This window comes from Poeciliopsis prolifica, unplaced genomic scaffold (genome assembly GCF_027474105.1).
Source record: "Poeciliopsis prolifica strain line A6 unplaced genomic scaffold, Auburn_PproV2 SCAFFOLD006, whole genome shotgun sequence".
Taxonomy (NCBI): Eukaryota; Metazoa; Chordata; class Actinopteri; order Cyprinodontiformes; family Poeciliidae; genus Poeciliopsis; species Poeciliopsis prolifica.
Window position 1 is genome coordinate 18,578,145 of NW_026562381.1, and position 24,070 is coordinate 18,602,214.

General features: G+C 42.6%; 1 protein-coding gene across 1 annotated transcript in view; it reads left to right on the top strand.

Annotated features, from left to right (window-relative positions):
• Positions 1 to 4,383: 4,383 nt before the first annotated feature.
• The window catches only part of LOC129360613 (diacylglycerol kinase theta-like), a 26,443-nt gene continuing 6,756 nt past the window's right edge, over positions 4,384 to 24,070 (top strand). The window contains 14 exon segments of the mRNA XM_055030942.1: positions 4,384 to 5,096; positions 6,314 to 6,393; positions 7,229 to 7,328; positions 7,673 to 7,758; positions 9,703 to 9,825; positions 9,901 to 10,054; positions 16,253 to 16,321; positions 16,448 to 16,545; positions 16,631 to 16,806; positions 16,874 to 16,958; positions 17,274 to 17,328; positions 21,196 to 21,257; positions 21,340 to 21,490; positions 21,819 to 21,857. Of these exon segments, the coding sequence (XP_054886917.1) occupies positions 4,931 to 5,096; positions 6,314 to 6,393; positions 7,229 to 7,328; positions 7,673 to 7,758; positions 9,703 to 9,825; positions 9,901 to 10,054; positions 16,253 to 16,321; positions 16,448 to 16,545; positions 16,631 to 16,806; positions 16,874 to 16,958; positions 17,274 to 17,328; positions 21,196 to 21,257; positions 21,340 to 21,490; positions 21,819 to 21,857 (1,444 nt within the window). The 5' untranslated portion in view covers positions 4,384 to 4,930.

The following is a 24,070-nucleotide window of genomic DNA, read 5'->3' on the forward strand; positions in this document are numbered from 1 at the left end:
AGGAAGAGGAGGAGGAGGGAAGAGGAGGAAGAGGAGCGGGGTCTGGTTAAATAAACACCATCAGTTCAGTTAATGGACACAGACAGCCCGCCAACACCGAGCAGTTTAAAGGAGGAACAAAGACGAACAGACATGTTGACTTTTGGTTTGGTGCTAATGAAACATCCCGTTGAACGGCGCAGCAGCGCCCCCATGTGGTGGCTACAGGAAGTAACACAGCTGGGGCGACCCCAGAAAATATTCACAGGGGGTCAAGACCAAGAAATGTCAGTATGTTATACAGTTATCGAAAAATAACTACATAAAAGGAAGTAAAGCTTTAGAGTGCTACCTTGATGTTTCCTTTTAAACTGTTTGCTTGCGATAGCCTCTCTCCGGAAAAAGAGCTTCTTAATCTCAAACGACTTTTATCTCAGTCAAATAAAGTTTACAAAAAAATACATCAAAATAAAGAAAGCAAAGTTTTTCTATCTGTTCATCTTTCCAGAGTTTCTCTCATCATTTATGGAGCTTCCTTAGAAATGTGGACGCTGACATTAGTGTTAGCTGGTACAGCATTGAGATGCTATTTTAGCATAGCTTCACTGATACGTGCGTTCTTTTGAGTATAACTTAAACACAACAATAGTCTTTTCCCGAATCCAATCAGATTGTAAAAAGCAGAAATTAACCATGAAGCCGCTTCAATCACTGCAAATGTCCATCGGATTTACGGTCGTACCAGAAACAAATGAACATGAAGGTTCTGGATGGAACATTGCTTCGTGGTTTGACTGCATTGGGTTACTCAGAGGCTTCTGTAAGGAGACAATGTTAAAGAATTTGGGCTAAAAAAACTGAACAATTGATCTTACAATGGGATAGCATAATAAACATGTCCTCCTGCTGGTCATTGGGGGCAGAGCCATTTGTAATGACAAATATTTCAAAGCCAATCTTTGAAATTGGCTTTGATTTCAAAGACATCAAAGGCATACTGATATAAGTAAATAATAGATGCTTAAACCTTGTCATTTTTGCTCTGCATGCCGCCCAGCACTGATTCGAGGAGGCATTATATTACATTCTGTTCTCCTGAACTAAGACATTAACTCAGTAAAAAAAAAATCTGGCTGATCAATGGGGAAGTTTTAATTTCTTCAAAGTTCTCACGAGCAAAACTAATCAAATTTAATTAAAAATACTGATTTAATTACATCCTCGTGTAAAACACATTAAAAAGAAACTACCAGCTGTTCCAGCTCCATTATTCAAGTTTACCCTGACCTCTAGTGGCCACCTGAAGATAGTGCAGCTCATCTAGCTGTGCAGTAAAACATCAGCTTTAGTCCCTTCATGTTTTCTGAAACTCCAACAAGTGATCCATATGCTTGCTCACCCTGACCCTTTCCACAGAACTCTGCTCTCACCTGACCAGAGGAGGTTTATCCTCCATCCAGGTGCAGCTCTGCTGACCTCAGTCCGGCTGCCGTTTTGTTTCTAGAGAGAGGAGACTTTCTGCTTCCACCGCTCATGACCTTTAACCTTTATTAAATGCTTAACATTAGCTTAGATGATGTTAAGCATCATCATGATATTTCATGAACCAACAAGTGTGTGTTGTTTTTTTAAAGAGTATGTCCTAGTGGTTAGCATTAGCTTTGGCTAGTTTCTCAATGTGTTTATCGATTTGATTTTCGCTTCTGCTAATTTTTTTTATGTGCTTAATGTAAAAGATAACTATGAAGAGCATGGTAACTGCAATGTCATGTTTTTATCTGCTTAAAGGGGAAAATTTAACCACTAGATGGCGTCATATAACACTCTTGGTTTGGCAAAAAGATAATTTATTTAAAAAGCTCAGAAACATGTGGAGAACCTCATCAGCTCTTTGCCCTCCTGATCAGATGAAGCTCCTCAGGCCCGGCCGCTGAGGAGGCCAAATATTCCTGTGGAAAACTGGAGAAAACCTCAGAACCTGGCTTTGAAGCACAGAGTTTCTAACACAAACACATGATTGCATGGCTTTGTTTGTGGGGACCTTACATTTCTATAGCCTAAACGTTACCCTTAACCTAACCCTAATATACCTAACACTAAGGTCATAAAAACAGTGTTTCCCCTTGAGTGGACCAGGTTTCGGTCCCACAAGGAGCAGTGGGTCCCCACAACGTAGCATGTGTCAGGAAAATGGTCCCAACATGGTATTACAAACACACACACACACACACACACACACACACACACACACACACACACACACACACACACACACACAGTAACAGACCTGAGAATAAAGAGAAAGGAGAAAAAAGTGTAAAAAAAAAAAGCAAAACAACATAATTTGTGGCATGATGTGAACAAAATAAAGGAAGATTTCAGGAAATATGGAGCCAAAGGTCATTATTTTCATCATAGAAGAAGAAGGGGTGGAAGATAAACACCCCAGTGTTCATCTAGACATCAGAACAGGTGAACCTTAGTGTTCATGGAAATACATTTCCAACCATGAAGAGACAAATCAGGCTGAAGAAAATTTCTTCTTCAGAAAATTAGGAACACAATGGACAACCAACCAAACCCTTGTTCCCCTCCTCATCTGTGGGGGCGCTGCACCAACAAGAGCCCCTCTGAAGAGCGCAACATCCTTCTTCACCAAATAGAAACTAAAATGGAGTTGTCAAATTTTAGCAGTCAGAGGATTTGTCTTAGTCTTTGGCTAAAGGCTATGAGCCATTTCTCCTGCTAGCGTTAGACCAGCATGTTTGTTTTACCTGTATTTACTCAGAATGCCCTGCGCTGTAGTTCATGTTTAGCGATCTCTGGTTTTCGCTGCACTTGAATCGACTCCAAATCAATTCAGACCGAGATTTGTGGTGGATCAGAGTTCAATTAGCATTCACACCACAAATGAACTGGACTTTTTAGGCTTCCGGACTGGATTCAGATTAAAGCAGACTAGAATTGGATTAAAGTGGACTGGAGTCAGGTAAAAACGGACTGGAGTCGGGTTGAAACGGACTGGAGTCGGGTTAAAACGGACTGGAGTCGGGTTAAACGGACTGGAGTCGGGTTAAAGCGGACTGGAGTCAGGTTAAAACGGACTGGAGTCGGGTTAAAGCGGACTGGAGTCGGGTTAAAGCGGACTGGAGTCGGGTTAAAACGGACTGGAGTCGGGTTAAAACGGACTGGAGTCGGGTTAAAGCGGACTGGAGTCGGGTTAAAGCGGACTGGAGTCGGGTTAAAACAGACTGGAGTCGGGTTAAAGCGGACTGGAGTCGGGTTAAAGCGGACTGGAGTCGGGTTAAAGCGGACTGGAGTCAGGTTAAAACGGACTGGAGTCGGGTTAAAGCGGACTGGAGTCCATATAAAACGGACTGGTGTCCAGTTAAAACGGACTGGGAGTCAGGTTAAAACGGACTGGAGTCAGGTTAAAGCGGACTGGAGTCAGGTTAAAGCGGACTGGAGTCAGGTTAAAGTGGACTGGAGTCGGGTTAAAACGGACTGGAGTCAGGTTAAAGCGGACTGGAGTCTGGTTAAAACGGACTGGAGTCAGGTTAAAACGGACTGCAGTCAAGTTAAAGCGGACTGGAGTCAGGTTAAAGCGGACTGGAGTCAGGTTAAAGTGGACTGGAGTCGGGTTAAAACGGACTGGAGTCAGGTTAAAGCGGACTGGAGTCGGGTTAAAACGGACTGGAGTCAGGTTAAAACGGACTGCAGTCAAGTTAAAGCGGACTGGAGTCGGGTTAAAACGGACTGGAGTCAGGTTAAACCAGACTGGAGTCGGGTTAAAGCGGACTGGAGTCAGGTTAAAGTGGACTGGAGTCAGGTTAAAATGTACTGGAGTCAGGTTAAAACAGACTGGAGTCGGGTTAAAGCGGACTGGAGTCAGGTTAAAGTGGACTGGAGTCAGGTTAAAATGGACTGGAGTCAGGTTAAAGCGGACTGGAGTCAGGTTAAAGCGGACTGGAGTCAGGTTAAAGTGGACTGGAGTCGGGTTAAAACGGACTGGAGTCAGGTTAAAGCGGACTGAACTGGGTTCGTGGGAGCAATGCAGCCTTAAACAACAACAGTGTCTTGAGTCAAAGGCATCTTGAGAATAGTTGCAATACAGACTGCTACAGGAGATCAGCATATACAGCATTTAATTTTACTTTGGGATCAATAAAAGATTTTATATTTTGATGTTCTGGAAGCTGCGGAAGAGGAGGAGAAAGAGGAGATGATGAAGCTGAGGAGGAGGAGTAAATCAGTGTCGGAGACTCAGACGCGGAAGAAGAAGCAGCTTCTGAAAAGGAAGCAGCAGCAGAATGAAAGGAGCCTCCGCGGACGGACGGACCACTTGTTGAAGCACCTCCGGCTCCCCGGGGACTCTCTGCTGCTTCTCCCGGGCTTCGACTCTTTCTTCCGGTTCTATTCCGGCTGGTTTCCCGCTGCCAGCCTCACGGCTCTGACTGGAGACGCGGGGTCCAGAGGCTCCGTTCCTCCGCAGAGCCCCGCTGTCTTCAGGTTGGTCGGATCGAGATGTCCTCTTTTATTCATCCCGGCCGCTGAGCGCCGAGTCCGGGAGGCTGCGGGCGGCGCCGCCGGCTGGCACCGCCGTCCCCGCCCGGACGGCTCCTGCTCGGCGGGGAGAGCTGCTGGGAAACAGGCGGCTGGTTGTTTCCCTCTGGATTAAAACCGCCCTGCTTTACGTTGGTGGATATTTCTTTATCTGGAGACAACAGACCCGTGATCAGCATAAGCCTGAGTTGTTAAATTTTTGAGTTCTGGACCTGGATTAGGTTCGGAAGGAGGAGGGGAGACCAGAGCGCTCCGTCCCCGGGCTGCCGCCGCGTCCGGCCCGCTGGGATGAGCTCACTACGGGGCTGAGCGTCCATTGGACCGACGACCTTTCTACCTCAGAAGTCAGTTTACTGGACACCGTGTGGTGTAAACGGTGTTTACGGACATGGCCGAGTCCAGCTGCCGGGCTGCGAGTCCGGGCTGCGAGTCGAAGAGGCGGACGCAGCAGAGCACGCTGGGCCACTGCTTCAGGAAAGTCACCCTCACCAAGCCGACCTTCTGCCACTGCTGCAGCGACTTCGTCTGGGGTCTCATCGGCTTCCTGTGCGAAGGTAAGACCCGGCCTGGGAGACTGGCTCTCATGCAGGTCCGGTCCTCCAGACACACCTGCAGCTTTCTGAGGCATCTCTGCTCCAACACACCTGAGTCCAACGAGTGGCTGCTGGTGAGGGAGTCCAGCCATTTCATCCGCGCTGTTGGAGTCATGATGCATCTAAAAGTTGCAGGGCGGGAGTTCTGGAGGACCGAACCGAGCAGCCCGATCTAATGGATCAGCCTGTCAGACACAACCGAGGGCAAAGGGTCAGAGGGTTTCCTTCCTTCCTCCGTGTCTGTCCGTCGTCTCCATCAGTTCGGAGCTGCAGTCGAGTAGTTGGCTTGGCAACAGGAGCCGAGTGGGGATGCTGCGTGTGTGTGTGTGTGCGTGCGTGCGTGTGTGCGCGTGTGTGTGTGTGTGCGTGCGTGCGCGCGTGCGTGTGTGTGCGTGCGCGCGTGCGTGTGTGTCCTGGAGAATCACGTAGATAGGTAGGAGAGCTGTGATGTCATCGAGGGTTTCATCTGCCGCCATGATGTAATCAGAGGCCGGTTCTGATCCGGATGGTTCTGTGGGTCGGAGAGAGAACCGGATGCATTGTTAACCTTTCAGCCAGCTGATCTTCTGTGAACAGCTGAAAGTGCTGTATGGTGACCTCTGACCCCAGCTTCCTTGTTAGGAGCAAATGGGACAGAGGCCGATTCAGGAGTCCAGTTCGGGTAGAACCAGCAGTCTGTTAAAGGGGAAGGTACCGTCCAGTGCAGTCCTCCTCAGGCTGCTGTGTTCCTGATCCGACCGGTTCCGGTTCTTCCCAGAACCCAGATCTGCTCTATTTATATCCAATATTTGCATATTTCTCTCAACAAAAACATTGAAACTGAAATTCAAATCCATCCAGAGCTGACAGCCTCGCGTCACCATGGAAACCAGAGCCCACTGGCACTGTCAGAAGGGTCGTGACCTCTGAAGGGTCGCCGTTCCCTTCTGATTCTGATGAACTGAACTCTGACTGGAGAACAGCCATGATGCCAGAAAGTTAGACGGAAGGAAAAGCTTCATTCAGGCTGCAGAGAGAGGAAAGTGAAATATTTACTAGTCAGACTAACAGAGCTGGGATTTGAACCCAGGACAAGAAAAAATAATGTTATTCCAAATGAAATGAGCATTCAGGAATGGTTCACTGCAGCATTCCTCCATGCTTCACCCTGACCTTCATCTCCTCCTCCTCCTCCTCAGTGTGTAACTTCATGTGTCATGAGAAATGCCTGAAGACGCTGCGGACGGCGTGCGCCTGCATGGCTCCGTCTCAGGTTCAGGTGAGTCTCCAGAGCAGCACAGAAATCAGTCTCAGAACGCTTTTCATATCTCACCTTCAAAATGGCCGCCATGTTTGAGCCTTTAAGACCAACTATCACTGATAAATGTTCTGTTTTCATGATGAACTTTATTCACATCATGTTTTCCACTTTGGTCAATGTCTTCAGACAACTTTAAAGTCATAAAATTAAAACCTGATGAGATGAAGATGTGAGACACAGGCCGTCGTTTTGATGGTTAGCATTAGCTTAGGCTAATTTTCTAATGTGTTTAGCAGGTCAGTGTTGAAGGTCAGTGTTAGCATAGTTGAAGTTGATGTCTAGCGACATCCAGCTGTTAGTGGTTAGTGAACCTAAGTTTCTGTTTGCGGTGGCACAACTGTTCTCTTAATCATTAGCATTAGCTTCTGCTAACATTTTAATGTGCTTGACAATTTAATGATAACTTCCTCCATTTTTTAAAATGTATTTAGCTGATTAGTTATTTTCCACCAATTATTTTTATGTATTAACAGATTTAATGTTAGCTTCTGCTAAGCTGTTGTTGTGATATTGGTTTGGGGTTAGCTTCCACTAATTCTTTTATGTGTTTAGCATTAGCTTCAGCTGTCTTGTTTATGTGTTTAGCGACTTAGCGTGGCTCCTGGTTGCCCCTGAGGTTCTGATGGAGATCAGAAAGTCCTGTAGCTCAGCGCCTGATGTGTCTGAGATCTGTTAGTCTACTTCTGATAATGAATGAAATGGTCATGAAAAGCTGCTTCTTGTTTTCTCAGCTGATATTAAACCAGCCAATCAGGAGCGAGTGTTACAGGTCTCTGTCTGCTGCCTCCTGCAGGTGCCAGTAGCTCACTGCTTCGGCCCGGCCGGTCAGAAGAAACGTTTCTGCTGCGTGTGCAGGAAGCAGACGGAGGGAAGCACGGCGCTGCGCTGTGAAGGTGGGACCAGTTCAGCCTGAAGCATCACCACCAGTCAGACCAGTTCCACCTGCTGGTACAACCAGTATGGTGACTTCAGAGCTCTAATGGGAATTAAGAGCAGCGATGCTGCTGGTCTGAGATGATTAACATCATGCTGGGAAATGTTTGTGCAGACGACCTGGTCTCCAACAGCCGGCCTTTGACGAGGCCAGATATCTGGACCGTCATCTATATTTACTGAAAGATCAGTTGAAGAAATGAAAGGAGAGATTAGATCTTCCTCTCTGTGCGGCTCTGACGGCCGCTCTGTCTCCGCCGTCCTCACGCCGCCTGCCTCTGATAAACTACTTCCTGTCTTCCAGTGTGTGAGCTACATGTCCACGTCGACTGCGTCCCCTTCAGCTGCGCAGACTGTCGCTGCTGCCACCTGGACCAGAACCTGCAGCAGGTAAAACAGAACCGTGACAGAACTGGGGTCTTAAAGTTTTTTCTGAGTGGGGCTGGGGCCCCATGGCCACCTCCTGGCTCCGCCCCTGAACTTGTTCAGTGATGTCCAAACTCCAGCTGCATAGCAAGACTCTTAATTATCAGGCGCGATTAAATCTGTTTTTGATTTAAACATTACTGGAGATTTGTGGCCCTGCTTTCCAGAACAAAAAATCAAATATTAATGATACTCGGGACGCTCCAATCAGGTTCCGGTACCAACCATTCATGAGGCCGATCACTGACCATCACCTGGATTGGCTGTTAATTTTTGGCTTTAGGTATAAATGATACTATGTGATCCGGAAAAATTAAAAAATGATCTGGCAGCAAATTCACATAATTTAGACATAAAACATGCAAAATACTTGCAGGCATGAAACAGCAGCTATTCAGTCAAAATGAGTGAAAAACCTGCGACCAGTGAAATAATATCTAACAGTAAGGTTAGTAAGTAAGCAAAGTTTATTGATAAAACTTTTCACAGACATAAAATCACAAAGCGCCGTATGACAGAAATCAACCTTGAAACCCTATTAAATATAAAACCAACAGAAGCAATAATAAAATCCAGAGATAAAAGCCTGAGAAAATAAAAATGTTTTTTGTTGCTTTTTAAAAACCTCCAGAGTCAGAAAACAGAGCCACAGCTGTTCTGCAGCCTGGGGGCCACCGACTAAAGGGCCCGGGGCCTTTTGGTTTTTAACCGTGTCCGTGGAGCAACCAGGAGATTCAGAGTCTGAGAACGAAGCAGAAAGTTTAGTTAAAACCTGCAGAGATAACCAGCAGGAGCCTGGGAGCTTTAAAGGAATCAGTCGGGAGCCGGAGGAGAGACAGGAAGGACTGAGGCTCAGGACACGAGTTCCAGTTATCATCCAGCCTCAGCTCCAGATCAGCTCCAGCCTCAGCTCCAGATCAGCTCCAGATCAGCTCCAGATCAGCTCCAGATCAGCTCCAGATCAGCTCTGGAGACCATCGCTCTGATTTCAGAAAAGTATCTTAAATGAAAGAAACAGGAAACGGCTTTGATGTGAGTCGAAGCCTGATGATGAATCAAATGTGGAGTTTTTACCTTTGATTTTAGGAAGGATCCAGTTTTCTGGTGGATATTGTGGTACAGGTGATTGGGAGCAATAACCAGTTTCTGTCTTACTGGTGTTTCAAACTGATTGGCTAGCTGAGTATTGCTGGTTCTGATTGGTTGGTTCTGACTGAGCTGAGTAAATGTGCAGAACACAGAGACCAGGAGATCCATTCTCTTTTTCAGAAATGATCTGTCTTATGTCAGGACAGCGAAAGTTTTCAAACATCTGTAAAATATTTGGTGTGTTTGTTGGAGTTTCCTGCTGCAGCTTTCAGCAGCTTTACGTTCACAGCAGCTAGTTTTCCTGCAGCCAGGCTCCGCCAGCTGTTTGCTGTTGAATCAGACGGGTTGTGATGGCGGATTCTGTCGTGCTTCATCCTGGGGCGGCTCCGCAGCATGATGCTGCCGCCGCCATGCAAACGACTCCAGTCTGAACATAAAAACATTTAAAAACTAGATATTTGTCTTTTAATGTAGCAAGTTTTAATCAGTGGTTTACTTTTTATAGAAAGTTCACAGCAGCTCAAAGTTCTTTGTTATATCAAAACACCAAAATAAAAAGTCCTAAAACATTATTCAGTCGATGATTTCAGAACAAACTTCACATCTTGTCTTCATTAAAACCATCAATACATCAAATGTATTGATCAGTGCTTCATATCTAATGAATCTTATTTTTATTCTGGATGAAAACGAACTCGCCGTTTTGATCTGCAATAAATACAATTAAAAACTATTTATGTTTTTAGGTGAGAACTAATGACTGGGCCCTGGTTCTGCTGCCTGTAGCAGTGATGTTCTGGTTCTGGTTCTGACCCACAGGAGTCGCTGCAGCACCATTGGAGGGAGGGCGACCCGGCGTCGGCGCGCTGCGAGTTCTGCCGCCGCTCCTGCGGTTCCTCTGAGGTTCTGTCCGGGTTGAGGTGCGAGTGGTGCGGCGTCACGGTGAGTCCAGCTGCTCTAGAACCCGCCGCACCAGAACCGCCGCGGTCCAAACGCTGTCCTCTGTCCCCCCTGCAGAGCCACGCGTCCTGCTGCCACCGCCTCCCGGCAGAGTGCGGCCTGGGGCGGCTCCGCAGCATGATACTGCCACCGCCGTGCGTCCGACTCCAGTCCAGGAACTTCAGCAAGATGCAGTGCTACCGGATCGCCGAGAGCGGCAGCCAGGACCGCGGTGAGGGGGATTACTTCCTGTATTAGTCTGCTGAATTAATACCAAAACATTAACTTTAATCTTAATTTAAAAAGCAAATCATCTTAATCTTACTTGGAAAAAAGACTAATTTGCTTAATTACTATGTTTTCTTTGTTGCTGTTGTTTTTAGAAGCCGTGAAGCTAAGCTAACCTGTCAATAGTCATTTAACTGCATAAATCAGTTTCTGTTCCAATAAAACTGATGCAGATAAAACCGTTTAGAATTGTTTTAAATGAATCTTCAATTTGTTTCCATTCAAGGTTTAAACAGAATCTCAACCTTTTTTTTTTTTTTTTTTTTTTTTTTTTTTTTTAATGAATCTTTATTGAGAAACAGAAGACAAAACAATACAAATACAATAATGACTTCCAGCAGGGGTTATATACATAGACAGTACATCCCCATAATATTACATGAACAATTTTTTTTTTTTTTTAAACAAGGTAATTACAAACAAATAAGGCAATTACATTAGTGCAATTCTGTATAAGACATATCTAGTAGAGGCATATTTAAAGTGGAAATATAAAGTAACATTGACAATAAGAGATTAGTATAACAATTAGTAATAGTAACAGTAACTAACAAAGGCAGCAAGGGGATTCATAAATTAGGATTAATATACATCAGTGGGCAATTCCATTAATATTTCAGTCAGGGATTCATAAGAGTCAATACAATTCAAAGCTTTCATATATAACTGAAATTCAGATAAAAAGATGTTAAAGACTGGGGATGATCTCAGCACTCTTTGTTTATGAATAAAGAATTTTGCCAAACAAAATATTAAGTTACAACAAAGTTCCATAGTTTTGTTTATTAATAATACTCCAAAAGTTACCATATCTCTAGAAATAGATTCAGGAAGTGTGAATTTGGAACTGATCCATCTTTCTAAGCAAATCCAAAATGTTTTGGTTTGGTTGCATTCATAGAAGATGTGGTCAATCGTTTCAATATCTCGTTCACAAAAGGAGCACTTATTGTCATCAATATTAAATCGATTTTTTAATAATTCTTTTGAAGGGTAAATTGCATTTAAAATTTTAAAGTGTGTTTCTTTAGCTTTAGGTTGAATAGGGAGTTTAAGATAAAGGGATCTTAACCTCTCAATTGATTTATATCAAACTTGCAAAGAATGTTATTTCTATTTATTTTCCCAGGGAACAAAGTATTGTTTAGACAGTTTCTAATTGTGTGGTTATCAAACTTTTGGTCAGTGAATGAGATTCCATTAATAAATAAATCGGGTAATTGTGGGGTAATCGGATTATATGTTATCAAATTTTTAACTTGGTTAATAAATTGGTTCGGAAAGGCATTGACTAATTTGGTAAATTCAGCTCTTGGGGGGAAGAATTGATATTGTTCACATAGTTGTTCATAGTTTAACATGCAACCTTTAGCATCCATTAAGTGTATAATGGACCAAATATTCTTCTTCATCCAATCCTTGTAAAATAAGGATTTACCGCGATGTAATATGAATCTGTTATTCCATATGATAGAGTGTGGCGAGTAGTTATGTACATAGAGCATTTTCCAGTATAGTAATACTTGTTTATGGAACTCTGATAGTTTAATTGATAATTTATGAATATTGAAATCAGCTAGAAGTACAAGTTTTAAACCACCAATTTTGTTAAATACATAATTAGGGACGCAATACCAAAATATTGAGAATTTTTAACCCAGGATTTCAACCAATTAATCTTAAGGGTTCCGTTAAGGCTTTCAAAGTCAATTACTTTCAGACCGCCATCTTTGATTTCTTTCACCATATGACTTTTCCGTAGGTAGTGTGGCCTGTTCCTCCAAATAAAGTTCATGTTCATTTGGTTAATAGTTTTAGTTATACTATTTGGGATTGCAGTACTATAGGTTGAGTAAATTAATCTTGATAAACTTTCCATTTTCGTAAGATAAATGCGTCCTAAGATAGAGAGGTCTCGTTGGAGCCATGAGTTAAGTTTGGATTTACATTTTTTAACCTTGTTTTCAATATTTAAAGTTGTTACCTGGGTTTTGGTTATTATAGTGCCCAAATATTTAATTTCAGATTTGATTGGAATGCTGGATATTTCTTTTAGGGGAGTGTCATGGATGGCTATAAGTTCACATTTTTTTAGATTTAGTGTTAATCCGAAGCCTCAGAGAAAAATTTTATTTTATCAATTACAATTGGAACCTGTTTGTCATTTTTTAAGAAAACGGTGGTGTCATCTGCTAACTGGCTAATGATTAATTCTGTACCAAAAACATCTAATTTCTCAATGTCTGCACAGTTTTTAAGATAGATTGCTAACATTTCTGCAACTAAATTAAATAGATATGGGGATGGACACCCTTGAGGAATTCCAACATTAATGTTAAATCTGGCTGTGGTGCCTTTAGGTAGTAATACACAACTATTAGTGTTTTGATATAAACCTCTAATTAAGTTAATAAAATTGGCTCCAAAACCAAAATGTTCAAGAACTGAGAATAAGAATTGATGTTCCACCGAGTCAAAGGCTTTATAAAAGTCAAGAAAAAGAAGAAAGCCATCGTCTTGGATTATGTCTCTATATTCAATCAGGTCCTTTACCAGCCTGATATTGTTGTGGATTGACCTTCCTTTTAAGAATCCAGATTGTGTTTCTGCAATAATGTTTGAGATTCCTGTTTGGAGACGCATGGTAAATACGTATGTTAGTAGTAATTTATAATCAGAATTTCTGAGTGTAATAGGTCTTCTATTTTCAATAAATCTAGGGTCTTTACCTGGTTTGGGGATACATATAATAATTCCTTGATTCATTGTAGTAGGTATAGAGTAATTTTTAAAGATATCTGTAAAAACATGAAGAAGTAACATTTTAAAGTCGTCCCAAAAGTGTTTATAAAAGTTTCCCGTAAGTCCATCTGGACCCGGTGCTTTATTTATTGATAAACGATTAACAGCCTTATCAAGTTCTTCTATTGTAATTTGCTTGTCACATGTTTTCTTGTAGTCATCCTCAATTTTAGGGATAAATGATTCAATTTGTTTTAAAAAATTGTTAGAATGTGATTCTGAAAACTTGGAGGTATATAATTTGTTATAGAATTTAAAAATTTCAGCTGATATTAATTCTTCATTGTCAGTTTCCATATCATTTATAATTAAGGATTTGATAGAGTTCTGTTGTTGTCTTTTTTTTTCCAGATTACAAAAATAGGCCGTGTTTTTTTCTCCTTCTTCAATCCATCTCGCTCTTGATCTAATAAAAGCCCCTTTGGCCCTCTGGATATACATTTCATCTAATTGGGGTTGGAGAATTCGAATTTTTTGTTTGTCTTCTATTGAAGGATTGGACTTATTGCAATATAAATTAAGTTGTTGTATAATATCTAGTTCTTTTCTTTGAATATCTTTTTTAATTTGTTTACTGAATAAGATAGAAAATTGTCTGATTTTATATTTTAAGAATTCCCATTTTTGACTCGGACTACTTAATTCATCAGAATTCTTAATATCTAGGATTAAATCTTTGATATTTTGACAGTAAGTATCATTTTTAAGGAGACTACAATTAAATTTCCAATATTTACTTGAATTTGATTTCCAGTCTTGAGGTTTCATTTGTAAAGAAATAAGACTATGGTCAGTCAACGGTGCAGCAGATATGTCTGAGTTGATTTTATTGGATAATAATTCGTTAGATACCAGCCAATAATCAAGTCTTGATTTGCTACTTGAGCTAAACCATGAAAATTGAGTACAGTTGGGATTTAAATGTCGCCATACGTCAATCAGATTTTGTTCACTGCAAAAATTGTTAAGAGTTATGTTAGGGTAACTTGAATTATGTCTAGAGGGCCATCTATCAAGGAATTCATCATAAACAAGATTGAGATCCCCACCAATTATAACATTTTTGGTTGAATAAAGTGATTTCAGGTGATCTAAGTTCAATGATATTTCCTCAAATAATAATTTGTTTTGGGTTTGGTTGTTATAACCATATATGTTTAACAAAATAAGAATTATGTTATCCAAACAGATAGTAAGAAATATCCAGTGACCAAATTCATCCATTTTATTGATAATATCTGACCTTTAAAGTTCTTAAGAAGAATAGCGACCCCTGCTGATCTTGAAGAACCATTACAGAAATAAACTTCATCTCCCCATTGTTTAGACCAAAAGACATTATCTTCCTGTTTAGAATGAGTTTCTTGTAAGAAAATTAAATTTGCATTTTGCCCTTTACAAAATAAAAATAAACTTTTCCTTTTAGTTAGATCTCTTAGGCCCCTTGCATTTATAGAAATGAACGAAATTTCACTTTTCAAGTTAAACATAAAAAAATCAACGACACAAGATAAAGTGTAGAACAGAATCGAGTGGGTTTACCTTAAAAGGATTGAACTATAAGTAGCAAAACTCCTGAACATAGAAAAATTATCTGAAGCCAGACATGTTATGTAGAACTATTGTGATCTTAAGGAACAACTCGTTGTCCATCGATAAAGGCATACGGACCTTTGAAAATCGCCTTTTTCCCAGCTCTCCGTGCTTGTTCCACTTTAGGCCATACTGCCAATCTTGCCTCCCGGTCTTCTTTGCTAAGGTCCTCCGAGACCCTGATGTTGAGCTCCCTGCAGATGGGGTGCTGTTTAGTGGATCTCCAGAGTTCATCCCTGAAGATTCGACCTGTAAACTGGACAATAATCTGCCGTGGGCGGTTGGTGTTGGTCGGGCCGAGGCGGTGTACCGTGTCGAGAATAAAGTCCATCTTCTCTTTCCAGTGAGGCATGATCTGCTTAACAACATTCGCAACTTTCTGTCTTGTGTCTTCCTCCTTTTCCTCTTTTAATCCGTTAATGCGTAGATTCCATCTTCGTTTAACGCTCTGATTCTGCCGCTTTTCTTTCAATCTCCTGAACCTTCTTTGTCAGCTCGGCATTTATAGTTTTAAGCTGTGTAATCTCAACTTCCTGTTTTACGATTGTATCTTTGCAGTCCTGAATTTCGGCGTTGTTAAACTCCACTGCTTTAGCAATATCTGCAATGGAGAGCGTGTTTCGTTTCATTTCTTCTCCAAAGTTTAGCATCATTTTCTGTAGATTCTCAACTGCTTCCAAATTTTGGTATTGGATGCGCCTGAACTGATCTCCTCGTCCCCTTTTGTTTTCTTCTGCGGTACAGGAGGTTTGCATGGCGATGTTAAGGCGTTTTTAGTTCCTTTAGCATCAGTATCCATACAGTAGTCATGAGTAATCAAGGCCTTCTTAGCTTTGCTGTTAGCCATTATCCACGTTGTTTTCCTTTTAGCTTAGAGTTGTTTTCCCGTTATCAATGGACGTTTCAATTCAGTATTGTCATTTTTAACTTACGAATATGGTCCTTTTGGTGTCTCTTCTGGACTTCCAAGATGTTTAATAATTTATTTTGGGAGTTCGCTACCCAGAGCTCATCACAGCGCGTCCGCTCTCTCCGCCATCTTTTTCGCCCCCAGAATCTCAACCTTTGCAACAGAAAATAGTTTCTGAATCAAATCAAGTCGCTCACTGAGCGTCGCCTCCATGTGGGTTCAGTTGATCTCGGGGGGCGGGGCCTGATGACGTCATCAGTGAGTTCCACCACTTCCTGTGATGTTTCTGAAACCATAGAAGAAAAGCCACAAACGTTCAGATGGCTTCCTGTCAGCAGCGCCGCGGATCAGAACCGAGACACAGAAACACCAGAAAATTTTATCTGAAAATAACGAATCAAGTGACGAATTACATCAAAATCCACACAAACAAAAAACTATAAAAATTGGCAATAAATTCAAATGGATTAAAAAAAATGTAATGATAATCCAATAAATGTATTTATTTACATAAATTCATCTTATTTCTTTATAAAAAGTTAATTAGTTTATAAATTTTAATGGAAATATAATTCAGTAATAATTATTCTGAAATAAAAACCATGAACATCATAAAATAATAGTCAGCAAAAATCTCCCAGAAAAAAGTCTTGAAAGAATTTTATTTCCAATTTAAATGTATAATTTTAACCAGTCCAGACTATTTAAAATAAAATGTAAGTTTTGTTCCAGTTCCATCTCTGTTTGTTCATAAACTGGTTTTAATGGATCCGCTCCAGTTGACCTTTGACCTTCGGGATGTTTGTGAACGTTTCGACTTTCTGTGGTTTCCATCAGATAACTGGGATGAAGCCGAACCAGCAGCTGCTGCGTCCAGAGAGCTCCAGTCTGCAGCTCCAGAGACCAGTGAGACCAGTTACCACACCAGTGCCAGACTTCTACTGGTTTAACTGGTTCCAGCATCCAGGGGTCAGAAGTAGTCTGACTCTGGCTGTCGGGTTGAAAGGTCACACTCTTCCTCTGTGGTTTCAGGTAAGCTGGTCGTCAAGGTGTTTGACGGCGATGATGCGTTGAGGCGCGGCTTCTTCCGATTGGTTCCCAGCTGCCGAGGCGTGAAGAACGAGGAAGTGGTGAGCCTGATGCTGGGAGCAGCCATGTTGTTTCTGTCGGTGACATTAGCCTGACCTCTGACCTCGGCTGCTCTCCGTCCTGCAGGAGGCGGCGCTGAGGGCCTTCTACCTGCCCGGCGAGCCTCATCACTTCCACCTGGAGAACGGCGCCGCCGTGCAGCGTCACCATAGCGGCGACTTCCAGAACGCCGGCGACGCCAGGGTGCTGAGGGCTAAGCTACGGCGTGATGATGTCATCAAGGTGCACGCTGCATGGAGCAGGTGGGGTCATCCTGAACCCTGTTTGACCCCTGAGGGCTGGTTGCCATGGATACGCCTTGCGTTTCAGGTGGAGTGTGGCGTCAGTGGAAGTGTCCGAGACGAGCACAGCGGCGTCCGTCCTGAGCGACGCTCTGCTGCAGCTGGACAGACAGGTGAGCTGTTACCTGTATCATCTTTACTTGTATTAATTTATGCAACATGTTGTCCATTTTGATCCAAGTTGCCTTCAGTTGTCATTGAAATGCTGCATATATGAAACGTAACCTGGTCTCTGTCTCTTTAAAAACTCCTGCTCTTCCTGAAGCTCCGCCTCCAGGAAGTATTCCCAACATTGCTCCTCTTTAACCCTTTCATGTTTTTACTCTGAGCAGCAGCTCCTACAATGAGCTCAGCAGCTGTTTGCTAATTACTGCTGGCTAGTCTGAAGGAGCTGATTGGTGGCGTTTCAGCTGATTGATCTGTTTCAGGGCGAAGACGCGTCCAGCTTCAGTCTGCAGGAAGTCTGCATGAGCAGCAAGCAAGGTGAGCAGCTGGGTGTGTCTCTAACTGTGTGTGTCTCTAACTGTGTGTCTCTAACTGTGTCTCTAACTGTGTGTCTCTAACTGTGTCTCTAACTGTGTGTCTAACTGTGTCTCTAACTGTGTGTCTCTAACTGTGTGTCTCTAACTGTGTCTCTAACTGTGTCTCTAACTGTGTGTCTCTAACTGTGTCTCTAACTGTGTCTCTAACTGTGTGTCTCTAACTGTGTGTCTAACTGTGTGTGTCTAACTGTGTGTCTCTAACTGTGTCTCTAACTGTGTGTCTCTAACTGTGTCTCTAACTGTGTCTCTAACTGTGTGTCTCTAACTGTGTGTCTAACTGTGTGTCTAACTGTGTGTCTCTAACTGTGTGTCTCTAACTGTGTGTCTAACTGTGTGTCTAACTGTGTGTCTCTAACTGTGTGTGTCTCTAACTGTGTGTCTCTAACTGTGTGTGTCTCTAACTGTGTGTCTCTAACTGTGTCTCTAACTGTGTGTCTCTAACTGTGTGTCTAACTGTGTGTCTAACTGTGTGTCTCTAACTGTGTGTCTCTAACTGTGTCTCTAACTGTGTGTCTCTAACTGTGTGTCTCTAACTGTGTCTCTAACTGTGTGTGTCTCTAACTGTGTGTCTAACTGTATGTCTCTAACTGTGTGTGTCTCTAACTGTGTGTCTCTAACTGTATGTCTCTAACTGTGTGTCTCTAACTGTGTGTGTCTAACTGTGTCTCTAACTGTGTGTCTCTAACTGTGTCTCTAACTGTGTGTCTCTAACTGTATGTCTCTAACTGTGTGTCTCTAACTGTGTGTCTCTAACTGTGTCTCTAACTGTGTGTCTCTAACTGTGTGTGTCTCTAACTGTGTGTCTCTAACTGTGTCTCTAACTGTGTGTCTCTAACTGTGTCTCTAACTGTGTGTCTCTAACTGTGTCTCTAACTGTATGTCTCTAACTGTGTGTCTCTAACTGTGTCTCTAACTGTGTGTCTCTAACTGTGTCTCTAACTGTATGTCTCTAACTGTGTGTCTCTAACTGTGTCTCTAACTGTGTGTCTCTAACTGTGTCTCTAACTGTGTGTCTCTAACTGTGTCTCTAACTGTGTGTGTCTCTAACTGTGTGTCTCTAACTGTGTGTCTCTAACTGTGTGTCTAACTGTGTCTCTAACTGTGTATGTCTCTAACTGTGTGTGTCTCTAACTGTGTGTCTCTAACTGTATGTCTCTAACTGTGTGTCTCTAACTGTGTGTGTCTAACTGTGTCTCTAACTGTGTGTCTCTAACTGTGTCTCTAACTGTGTGTCTCTAACTGTATGTCTCTAACTGTGTGTCTCTAACTGTGTGTCTCTAACTGTGTCTCTAACTGTGTGTCTCTAACTGTGTGTGTCTCTAACTGTGTGTCTCTAACTGTGTGTCTCTAACTGTGTCTCTAACTGTGTGTCTCTAACTGTGTCTCTAACTGTGTGTCTCTAACTGTGTCTCTAACTGTGTGTCTCTAACTGTGTCTCTAACTGTGTGTCTCTAACTGTGTGTCTCTAACTGTGTCTCTAACTGTGTGTCTCTAACTGTGTCTCTAACTGTGTCTCTAACTGTGTGTCTCTAACTGTGTCTCTAACTGTGTGTCTCTAACTGTGTCTCTAACTGTGTGTCTAACTGTGTGTCTCTAACTGTGTGTCTCTAACTGTGTGTCTCTAACTGTGTCTCTAACTGTGTCTCTAACTGTGTCTCTAACTGTGTGTCTAACTGTGTGTCTCTAACTGTGTGTCTCTAACTGTGTGTCTCTAACTGTATGTCTCTAACTGTGTGTCTCTAACTGTGTGTCTCTAACTGTGTCTCTAACTGTGTCTCTAACTGTGTGTCTCTAACTGTGTCTCTAACTGTGTGTCTAACTGTGTGTCTCTAACTGTGTGTCTCTAACTGTGTCTCTAACTGTGTCTCTAACTGTGTGTCTCTAACTGTGTCTCTAACTGTGTGTCTCTAACTGTGTCTCTAACTGTGTGTCTCTAACTGTGTGTCTCTAACTGTGTCTCTAACTGTGTGTCTCTAACTGTGTGTCTCTAACTGTGTCTCTAACTGTGTCTCTAACTGTGTGTCTCTAACTGTGTCTCTAACTGTGTCTCTAACTGTGTGTCTCTAACTGTGTCTCTAACTGTGTGTCTCTAACTGTGTCTCTAACTGTGTGTCTAACTGTGTGTCTCTAACTGTGTGTCTCTAACTGTGTCTCTAACTGTGTCTCTAACTGTGTCTCTAACTGTGTGTCTAACTGTGTGTCTCTAACTGTGTGTCTCTAACTGTGTGTCTCTAACTGTATGTCTCTAACTGTGTGTCTCTAACTGTGTGTCTCTAACTGTGTCTCTAACTGTGTCTCTAACTGTGTGTCTCTAACTGTGTCTCTAACTGTGTGTGTAACTGTGTGTCTCTAACTGTGTGTCTCTAACTGTGTGTCTCTAACTGTATGTCTCTAACTGTGTGTCTCTAACTGTGTGTGTCTCTAACTGTGTGTCTCTAACTGTGTGTCTCTAACTGTGTGTGTCTCTAACTGTGTCTCTAACTGTGTGTCTAACTGTGTCTCTAAATGTGTGTCTCTAACTGTGTGTGTCTCTAACTGTATGTCTCTAACTGTGTGTGTCTCTAACTGTGTGTCTCTAACTGTGTGTCTAACTGTGTCTCTAAATGTGTGTCTCTAACTGTGTGTCTCTAACTGTGTCTCTAACTGTGTGTCTCTAACTGTGTCTCTAACTGTGTCTCTAACTGTGTCTCTAACTGTGTGTCTCTAACTGTGTGTCTCTAACTGTGTGTCTCTAACTGTGTCTCTAACTGTGTCTCTAACTGTGTGTCTCTAACTGTGTCTCTAACTGTGTGTCTAACTGTGTGTCTCTAACTGTGTCTCTAACTGTGTGTCTAACTGTGTGTCTCTAACTGTATGTCTCTAACTGTGTGTCTCTAACTGTGTCTCTAACTGTGTGTCTAACTGTGTGTCTCTAACTGTATGTCTCTAACTGTGTGTCTCTAACTGTGTCTCTAACTGTGTCTCTAACTGTGTGTCTCTAACTGTGTCTCTAACTGTGTGTCTAACTGTGTGTCTCTAACTGTGTGTCTCTAACTGTGTGTCTCTAACTGTATGTCTCTAACTGTGTGTCTCTAACTGTGTGTCTCTAACTGTGTGTCTCTAACTGTGTGTCTCTAACTGTGTGTCTCTAACTGTGTGTCTAACTGTGTCTCTAAATGTGTGTCTCTAACTGTGTGTGTCTCTAACTGTATGTCTCTAACTGTGTGTCTCTAACTGTGTGTGTCTCTAACTGTGTGTCTAACTGTGTCTCTAAATGTGTGTCTCTAACTGTGTCTCTAACTGTGTGTCTCTAACTGTGTCTCTAACTGTGTCTCTAACTGTGTGTCTCTAACTGTGTGTCTCTAACTGTGTGTCTCTAACTGTGTGTGTCTCTAACTGTGTGTCTCTAACTGTATGTCTCTAACTGTGTGTCTCTAACTGTGTGTGTCTCTAACTGTGTGTCTCTAACTGTGTCTCTAACTGTGTGTGTCTCTAACTGTGTGTCTCTAACTGTGTGTCTCTAACTGTGTGTCTAACTGTGTGTCTAACTGTGTCTCTAAATGTGTGTCTCTAACTGTGTGTCTAACTGTGTCTCTAACTGTGTCTCTAACTGTGTCTCTAACTGTGTGTCTCTAACTGTGTGTCTCTAACTGTGTGTCTCTAACTGTATGTCTCTAACTGTGTGTCTCTAACTGTGTGTCTCTAACTGTGTGTCTCTAACTGTGTGGCTCTAACTGTGTCTCTAACTGTGTGTCTCTAACTGTGTGTCTCTAACTGTGTGTCTAACTGTGTCTCTAACTGTGTGTCTCTAACTATGTGTGTCCTGCAGTTCAGAGACAAACCCTGAGTCCTCAGGAGAAGATGTTGGATAAACTGCAGGAGATCAGGAAAGTGAGTCGGATGGAGCTTCAGGTTGTGTTGCTGAGATCTCGGCTGTGAAGGTTGACGGTTGCTCTTGTTGCGGTTGCTGCAGCTCTCCCTGCGACAGATGAACCAGACCCGTTTCTATGTAGTCCAGAACCGGAACCCGGCTTTGCAGGTCGGCCTCCTGATCACAGAACTGCCCCCCCTGCTGACCAAAGAGGAGTACTGCGGCCTGCTGGAGGAACATCTGGACTTCAAGGGTGAGTCTGCTCTCTGCAGCGCCCCTACTGGCGGACAGAGACCTGCAGGTTAATTATTAACAATCAGCTCAGGACAACATTAATAACTGATGAGTCAGCATCTGGTTACCATGACGACAGCTATTATTATTGTTATTATTATTATTATTATTATTATTATTATTATTATTATTATTGTTATTATTATTATTATTATTGTTATTATTATTGTTATTATTATTATTATTATCGTTATTATCATCGTTATTTTATTCCTGCTTCTATTTTCTGCGTGTTTTTGCCCGTCAGTCTTCGTTGCTTTGACTCGTTTTTCTCCGTCTCTCTGCAGATCACCTGGTTGCACTAACTCACCTCTATGAAGCTCAAGGTGAGGCTGTTACCATGGAAACCACCTTTACATCAGGGCTTCAAGACAAAACCTGAATGAACCCGAAGTGATGTGTGTGTGTTTCTCTCTGTGTGTGTGTTTCTCTCTGTGTGTGTTTCTCTGTGTGTGTGTTTCTCTGTGTGTGTGTTTCTCTCTGTGTGTGTTTCTCTGTGTGTGTGTTTCTCTGTGTGTGTGTTTCTCTCTGTGTGTGTTTCTCTCTGTGTGTGTTTCTCTCTGTGTGTGTTTCTCTCTGTGTGTGTTTCTCTCTGTGTGTGTTTCTCTGTGTGTGTTTCTCTCTGTGTGTGTGTTTTCTCTCTGTGTGTGTTTCTCTCTGTGTGTGTTTCTCTCTGTGTGTGTGTTTCTCTCTGTGTGTGTTTCTCTGTGTGTGTGTTTCTCTCTGTGTGTGTGTTTCTCTGTGTGTGTTTCTCTCTCTGTGTGTGTTTCTCTCTGTGTGTGTTTCTCTCTGTGTGTGTGTTTCTCTCTGTGTGTGTTTCTCTGTGTGTGTGTTTCTCTCTGTGTGTGTGTTTCTCTGTGTGTTTTTCTCTCTGTGTGTGTGTTTCTCTCTGTGTGTGTGTTTCTCTCTGTGTGTGTGTTTCTCTCTGTGTGTGTGTTTCTCTCTGTGTGTGTTTCTCTGTGTGTGTTTCTCTGTGTGTGTGTTTCTCTCTGTGTGTGTTTCTCTGTGTGTGTGTTTCTCTGTGTGTGTTTCTCTGTGTGTGTGTTTCTCTCTGTGTGTGTGTTTCTCTCTGTGTGTGTGTTTCTCTCTGTGTGTGTGTTTCTCTCTGTGTGTGTGTTTCTCTCTGTGTGTGTTTCTCTGTGTGTGTGTTTCTCTGTGTGTGTGTTTCTCTCTGTGTGTGTTTCTCTGTGTGTGTGTTTCTCTCTGTGTGTGTTTCTCTGTGTGTGTGTTTCTCTCTGTGTGTGTGTTTCTCTCTGTGTGTTTCTCTCTGTGTGTGTTTCTCTCTGTGTGTGTTTCTCTCTGTGTGTGTTTCTCTCTGTGTGTGTTTCTCTCTGTGTGTGTTTCTCTGTGTGTGTGTTTCTCTGTGTGTGTGTTTCTCTCTGTGTGTGTTTCTCTGTGTGTGTGTTTCTCTGTGTGTGTTTCTCTCTGTGTGTGTTTCTCTGTGTGTGTGTTTCTCTCTGTGTGTGTTTCTCTGTGTGTGTGTTTCTCTCTGTGTGTGTTTCTCTCTGTGTGTGTGTTTCTCTCTGTGTGTGTTTCTCTCTGTGTGTGTGTTTCTCTCTGTGTGTGTGTTTCTCTCTGTGTGTGTGTTTCTCTCTGTGTGTGTTTCTCTGTGTGTGTGTTTCTCTGTGTGTGTGTTCTCTCTGTGTGTGTTTCTCTGTGTGTGTGTTTCTCTGTGTGTGTTTCTCTGTGTGTGTGTTTCTCTCTGTGTGTGTGTTTCTCTCTGTGTGTGTGTTTCTCTCTGTGTGTGTTTCTCTCTGTGTGTGTTTCTCTCTGTGTGTGTTTCTCTGTGTGTGTGTGTGTTTCTCTCTGTGTGTGTGTGTGTGTGTGTGTTTCTCTCTGTGTGTGTGTGTGTGTGTGTGTTTCTCTCTGTGTGTGTGTGTGTGTGTTTCTCTGTGTGTGTGTGTGTGTGTGTGTTTCTCTCTGTGTGTGTTTCTCTCTGTGTGTGTTTCTCTCTGTGTGTGTTTCTCTCTCTGTGTGTGTTTCTCTGTGTGTGTGTGTGTGTGTTTCTCTCTGTGTGTGTGTGTGTGTGTTCTCTGTGTGTGTGTGTGTTTCTCTGTGTGTGTTTCTCTCTGTGTGTGTTTCTCTGTGTGTGTTTCTCTCTGTGTGTGTTTCTCTCTGTGTGTGTTTCTCTCTGTGTGTGTTTCTCTCTTTGTGTGTGTTTCTCTCTCTGTGTGTGTTTCTGTGTGTGTGTGTGTGTGTGTGTTTCTCTCTGTGTGTGTTTCTCTCTGTGTGTGTTTCTCTCTCTGTGTGTGTTTCTCTGTGTGTGTGTGTGTGTGTTTCTCTCTGTGTGTTTCTCTCTGTGTGTGTTTCTGTGTGTGTGTGTGTGTGTGTGTGTTTCTCTGTGTGTGTGTGTGTGTGTGTGTGTTTCTCTGTGTGTGTGTTTCTCTGTGTGTGTTTCTCTCTGTGTGTGTTTCTCTCTCTGTGTGTGTTTCTCTGTGTGTGTGTGTGTGTGTGTTTCTCTCTGTGTGTGTGTGTGTGTGTTTCTCTCTGTGTGTGTTTCTCTCTGTGTGTGTTCTCTCTGTGTGTTTCTCTGTGTGTG